The 7,228-nt window shown below is 37.1% G+C and overlaps 1 protein-coding gene across 2 annotated transcripts in view; it reads left to right on the plus strand.

Moving 5' to 3' along the window:
• The window catches only part of UPF2 (UPF2 regulator of nonsense mediated mRNA decay), a 153,582-nt gene that overhangs the window by 99,258 nt on the left and 47,096 nt on the right, over positions 1-7,228 (plus strand). For both annotated transcript variants that reach the window (XM_027772453.1, XM_006150016.1), the window contains exons 12-13: positions 3,577-3,762; positions 6,043-6,246. In XM_027772453.1, the coding sequence (XP_027628254.1) occupies positions 3,577-3,762; positions 6,043-6,246 (390 nt within the window). The remainder of the gene's footprint in view (positions 1-3,576; positions 3,763-6,042; positions 6,247-7,228) is intronic.

Consider the following 7,228-nt stretch of genomic DNA (forward strand, 5'->3'; position numbering starts at 1 on the left):
AGCTGAACTTGCTATTGAAAGTAGTTAGATTATTTAAGAAACTGTTTGATCAATAAAATGTGGGAGGAAAAGGAATAGAAGACAACTGTAGATACCAGAGATAGTGTGAGAAGAGGGTGGGAAAGGGCAGAGGATCAGACATAGGGGTAAATATATATATGTATATGAAACTAGAAATGGAAAATTATTGATGATACCATGCATGATTAAGCCACTATGCAGTTTATTCTGGATGGGAAACCACATTTTGTATGCTGTGACGATGCTTAGGCGATGAACGTAAGTTAATTAAAAAAAAGCTTCAGGAGAAAAAATCCACTAAAACTGTTTTTCTTGAAATAAAAAACAATGTGTATTTGATGACTGCAGTATGATATATAGCCCCAGCTAGGTGCTGCTTTATAGTATGTTCATTCTACTCACTGAGGTTTATGCCTAAAGTCAGACTTGTGTTGGATATGTATATATCAGCTTCATTTGCTATTGGAAATATTTAGATTAAGTTCATTAGTGAATCAATAAAAGGGGGGGAAAAGGTATAGAAAGCAACCTTGGATACCAGAGACAGTGTGGGAGGAGGGTGAGACACGGCAGAGGTTAAGAGACAGGGAATCAAGGATGGCAAAAAAAAAAAAAAAAAAGCAAAATATACAGGAAATAAGAAATGGAAAATTATTTGTTGACGGTAACATGTATGTTGATGTGCTTGATTGAGCCAATATACAGTGTATTCTGGATGGGAAATCTCATTTTGTATGGTGTAATGATGTATAGTGAATGAATGTAAATAAATAAATTCAAATTTAAAAAAAAGAAACTCAATGTGGGGCATGTGTGCATGCCTGCATACCCAAAATCCCCAGAGAAGAATGGAGAAGGGACTCTGGCATGGCCATCCCCTCAGAAGGTGATTTCTCACTTTCTGTCTCTGTCTCTCTGATGAATACATGTGCACTATAGCAAAAATAACTCTCTTTTAAAAGAAATTGCCTGAGGGCACATGTGCTCATCTGAGAGAGACAGAGAGAAAAAGAAAGTGAGAAAACATCCCCTAAGGAGAATGGCCACACTGCAATTTCTTCTACATTTCTCACTCCTGTTAGGATTTTGTGCACATATGCACATGTACCTGGCTTGTTTTTCAAGCCATTAGGTCTAGCACTTGAACCACATGTTTAGTCATGTGGGGATCCAGATGCCTTAACCAGCAGGCTACCGGCTAGCTCCAAAGTTTATTTATTGATCTATTGTTAAAAGTCAATTGTATGGAAGCCAGCAGGTGGCATAGTGGTTAAGGCGTTGGACTCCCATGTAGTCGACTGCGATTTGAGTCTCAGACCCAGTGGCTTGAAAACTACAAAACGCACATGTATATGTGTACCCCAAATCCCAAGAGGAGAGTGGAGGAGAAGGGATTGCAGGGTGGCCATCCTCCTCGGGGTTGGGGGCGTCCTTCTTTCTGTCTCTCTGGTGAGTTCATACGCCCTATAGCAAAAATATCTCTTCAAAAAAAAAAAAAAAGAATTAATTGCATTTCTCCCCAGGCACTGTTTTAGGTACTAGATATATAATAGAGAGAAAGATACAGCTCCTGCTCTCTGAGCTTATATACACAGTGATCTGTTTTAAAATTGACATCCATCAGCACTCAACCACCCCACTCCATGACACTGACCTGAAGCTAGTCAGTGGTTTTTCCTTTTATATGTTATAGGATGTGTTGTGCAGTGCCCTGTATGACCCAACTCTTTCCTACCTCTTTAGTCTTAGGCCACTCCATGTTGGAAGTATAATTTGGCCTTTTATTAGTTTCTGTACAATGTTATGCTCTCTTTCTCCTCAGGATCTTTTTTTTTTTGCCATTCCCTCTGCCATAAATGCCCTTTCTGTGATTCTTTAGCTTTCTGTCATCCTTTAGATCTTAAATGTTTTTCTAAGGAAGGCCTTCCTGGGACCAACAGATGGCATAATGGTTATGTCCTAGACTCCCACATAATCTACTGTGGTTCGAGTCCCAGAACCAGTGGCTTAAAACTCATGCCAGGAGCTTGTGTGTGCATACCCAAAATCCCAAGAGGAGACTGAAGGAGAAGGGATTGTGGTGTGGCCATCTCCCCGGAGGGTTATTTTTTGCTTTCTATCTCTTGTCTGTCTGATGAACAAACACGCCCTATCGCAAAAATCTCTCTCTCAAAAGAAGGCCTTCCTAACTAACCCTAACTAAAGTAGCTTTCCCGTTATTTCCCATCCTAGTACATTGTTACTTTCTTTCATACCACTGATCACAATTATTACTGAAAAATAGTTAATTTACTTATTAATTTGTTTATTTTCTTCTTATACCACTGTATTAAGTTTCATGAAGGTATCTGTCTTGTTCGTAGTTGAGTTTCTAGCATCTGGCATAGTGACTACCACATAGTAGGTGCCAAGTAAAATACTTCTTGAATAACTGAATAAATTTGATAATATTAATGTTTAACGATACTGTTTTAAGAGTAAGAACTGCTTTTTGAAGATCTTTAGTTGTTGGTTGTAAGCTGCATTTGGTGGGTATAGAGGATAGGTTGGCTACAAAACTTTCACAGTCTACAGAACAGTCCCTTGTGATAAAGAATTATATTGTCCAAAATATCAGTAATGCTGAGCTTGAGAATCCTAGAAATAAATGATGTAATATTGAATAGACCTGTATTTATTTATTATTTTTTTTGGAGAGCTTTTTTGCTATAGGGCGCGTGTGCTCTCCAGACAGACAGAGAGAGACATAGAGACAGAAAGCGAGGAATCACCCCCCAGGGGGGATGGTCACACCGCAATCCCTTCTCCTCCATTCTCCTCTCGGGATCTTGGGCATACACACACACACACGCCCAGCGTGAGTTTTAAGCCACCGGGTCCGGGACACGAACCCCGGTCGACTACGTGGGAGCCCAGCGACATAGCCATTACGCTAACTGCTGGTTCCCAAAAGACCTGTATTTTTAGAGCAGATCTGGATAAGTTATAATATCTTGGAGCTTTTAGTTTTCTTGTTTGCACAGACAGGTCAGATTTATGTAGTTCAGCGTTGGATGTCATAAGCTCAGAATTAATTTATTATTGGTTGTTGTACGTGGAACAACTAAAGCCAGAGTCACCACTTTATATTCTTAGTCCTTAATTTTACTCATTATATTTGATTCTTGCTTATCTTAGAGTTCATATATTTGGTTGTTGGAAAAGTCATGGTGCATTTTTGCATAGAAAAAAATGTCATGACTTTTCTGAAACCCAATAGTTTAGAAGCATTATCAAGGTACATTTGTAGCAAAACACTGAGTATTTTTTAGAATGAGGCTAAGGCCAAATAGTCATGAACTAATATGTTCTAAAAATGATTAGTAATATAATGATTAGTGTATTTACACACGCTTAGAAGTACTTAGCGATAACCCACCTTCCATCCCCCTACCCCCACACCTCTGTTTCTAGTCCTTTATCCTGAAATCTTATCATTAAGAATAGAAGTTTAGTTTAGGAATAAATAAATCTTAGAATGAAAATGTTTTGATTAATATGAACTTTTTATTTTAGGAGCAAATGATGAGAAAGAAACAAGCAATGCATCTTGATGCAAGATATGTCACCATGGTAGAGAATGCATATTACTATTGTAACCCACCCCCAGCTGAAAAAACAGTGAAAAAGAAACGTCCTCCTCTCCAGGAATATGTCCGGAAACTTTTATACAAGGATTTGTCTAAGGTTACCACTGAAAAGGTAAATCCTAATGCCGTATATTAGTAAGAGTCAACTTGATATTTGTGGTAGGGCTAAGCTTATATAATATCTGGGAGAAGTAGGGATAGATTCCCAAGTCCAATTATGCTTGATTCTGTATAAGTTTCCTAAGAAGGGATTCATTTGATGATATATAATAATTAGAACATAATGTTTTTTATGATAACTTTTTATTTTTTTAAAGAGAGATTTTTACTATAGGGCCCTTGTGTTCACTGCAGAGACAGAGACACAGAAAGTAAGAAGTTCCCCCCCCCAGGAGAGATGGCCTTGCTACAGTCCCTTCTCCTCCATTCTCCTCTTAGGATCTTGGGCATGTATACACACACAGACACACGCATGCCTGGTGTGATTTTCAAGCCACCAGGTTTAGGACTCTAACTACAGTCAACCACGTAGGAGTCCACTGACATAACCATTACACCATCTGCTGTCCCCTGTAACTTCTTGTTCTGATTAAAATGGTAATGTCAAATTTAATTTTGATGCTATAAATATATTTAAAACTATTTATCTCTGGTATTATTATTATTAAAGTTTGTTAGAGGGTGTATGCAGTCACTGGAGGGGAGGAGGATGAAGTGAGATAGCACCATCCCAAGGAGAGATAACCATGCTGCAGCTCCCTCTCCATTTCTCCTTTTGGAATTTTGTTTACGCATGCACATGCACCTGGTGTGTTTTTCAAGCTACTAGGTCTGGGACTCGAACCATGCATTTGATCATGTGGAATTTAGCCATCTTAACCACCACACTACTGACTGGCCCTTACACTGGTATTCTATAGTGAATTTGCCATTAAGTATTTTGCATCAGTACAGGATAAATTAACACCAGTGGACTTTAAAAGGCTCATGATCCTTCTGAAATTTCCTAACTTTGAATATTTGGGGCTATCTGGATTTTCTAGAGAGAATATTTATAGCTTTTATAAGATTCTCATAGGGGGTCAATTTCCAGAAAAGATTAAGAACTACTGACCCCTTATCTTAATTATTAGGTCACCTTCTTAGAAACTTCACTTTTAAGTATATGTTGAACAAAACATTTCTTGGTTAACTCTGTAAGCTGACACAAAATACAGTGTAGAAATATTTTCTTTTTGCAGTAGGAAGTGGTAAGGAATGATATAGTGCAGCTTTGAAAATTAAAACCAACTTCCAGCCTTGAGGCAGTAGTTGTTTAAACCAAATTTAAAATTGCTTAGAAGTTTGAAAAATACGGAATGCTTATACTGTAGAGAAGACACTGACAATTTCCAATAAAGCTGATATAAGAACTCAGTGTTTGAAAGATGGACTGTGGCTATAAGTAGAGATGAAATTTGCAGTCTGCCAGTATCCATTTTCCTTCAGAATTTGATTATTGGTAGAGCTCTGCTGATTGCCTTGTTATTAGTAGAGGCTTTAAAATAGTAATAGCTAACTTTTATGGGCATTTGTAATGTGCCACGTTTCTTTGGACTTCACAAATTTTAACTAGTCTAATCCGTGTAATAAACTACAAAGTGTAAATACTTTTATTATCTTCTATTTTACATTCAAGGAAGAAGTTGTGTAATGTTTGTCTTGATGCAGTGTTCCTCATCTAAAGTGATCTTTCAACTGTTGGGTTGTTGGAAAAGACATGAAGCATTTTTGCATAAAAATCATAGAACAATATGCACAACTTTTCTGACAACCAGATAATTAACTTTGGGCTTATTTGTTAGAAATTGTTATTTATTTATTTAAAAGTTTTGCTGTAGGGTGTATGTACTTGACAAAGATAGATAGGGAAAGTGAGAAAGCACCTTCCTCACCCCAAAGGTAGATGGCCACACCACAGTCCCTTTACTTTTATTCTTTCAGGATTTGGAGTACGCACACACATATGTTCAGCATGTTGGAAACAGATGGTTTTAAAAAATGTGTTTGAGATTATATTAAATGATACGTGAAAGAGAACATTGTTTTTGGTGTAACTTGGGTCTTCTGTTCGGTGACCTGAGTGTGTGACTATATACTGTTATCTTGACTGGAGACCAGGGAGCCCTAGGAAGTTTGGGGCATTAAGGAAATATTTAAGAAAAATGAGAATAAATTTTGCCATAATTAGAAAATCTAAATTTTCTTATCTGTAAAGTGAAGAGGCTGATAGAGGATTTCTAAAGTATTTTTCATGTCAAAAGTTCTGCAATTGCATATTTATAATACAATATATTATTCTGTCAGACTATGTCCATATCTTAATAATTGAAACGAAATTCTCTTCATTTAGGTTTTGAGACAGATGCGAAAGTTGCCCTGGCAGGACCAAGAAGTGAAAGACTATGTTATTTGCTGTATGATAAACATATGGAATGTGAAATATAATAGTATTCATTGTGTAGCCAATCTTTTAGCAGGACTGGTACTCTACCAAGAGGATGTTGGGATCCATGTTGTGGATGGAGTTTTAGAAGATATACGATTAGGAATGGAGGTAACAGGATTTTTTCCCCCAAAATCATGGAATTGGAGTTTGTGGAGAATTTAAACAAATTTAAGTCCTATTGTTTAAAAAAAAAAAATAGAAAAGTCATCCTTTTCCTGTGTGGTGTCATTTACTCTACTGCTTTGGAGTTAGTAATTTGTTAATGAGCTCTGATATATTCTATTTCCTCATCTTTCAGGCTAGTATTTTTTACCTCTTTTTCTCAATCCTTGTTAAACTTATTTTAGAACACTATGTTAAATTTTAATTATTTCTGGTTCACTGTTGAGACTTAACTTATAGGAATCTATAATTTATTAATTATAAAAATAAATTTAAAAAAATTATTTTATTTAACTTTATTTATTTATTTATTTACTTAATTTGGCCAGAGAGGGATATCGAGAGAGAGAGGAATAGTGAGAAAGCAAGTCGCCAGATCTGGAACTTGAGCTGTGTTTGGCCATGGTGGGAGTCTAGTACCTTTAACTATCATGCCGCCTGCCGGCCTCAAAGTTGATGATTTTTTAAAAAATTTTACCAGAGGGCACATGTGCTTACCAGAGACATAGCGAGAAAGAGAGAGAGAGAGAGAGAGAGCAAGTGCACGTGCGTGCAAGCAAATTCCCCTTGGGAAATTGTCATGCCACAATCCCCTCTCCTCTGTTTCTCCCTCCTCTCAGAACTTTGAGCATGCACACACACGTACTTGGCATGTTTCTCAAACTACTGAGTCCAGGATTTGAATCATGTTGTTGGTATATGGGATCTAGCCTCCTTAACTACCTCACCACCAGCTGGTCCTGATAATAATTTAATAAGATTATTCCTCTTACTGTGAAACCAGGCTTATTGTTTGTATAATTCACACATTGCAAGGACAATGGGTTATGCTAGTCCCCTACAACCTATTTTCTCTGCAATGTGTGAATTAAACAATAAGCATGGGTTGTCTACAAGGGGAAAATCAACTGTTCTGGAAACAATTTAT

Source organism: Tupaia chinensis, unplaced genomic scaffold (genome assembly GCF_000334495.1).
Source record: "Tupaia chinensis unplaced genomic scaffold, TupChi_1.0 Scaffold000275_1, whole genome shotgun sequence".
NCBI classification, from domain to species: Eukaryota; Metazoa; Chordata; class Mammalia; order Scandentia; family Tupaiidae; genus Tupaia; species Tupaia belangeri.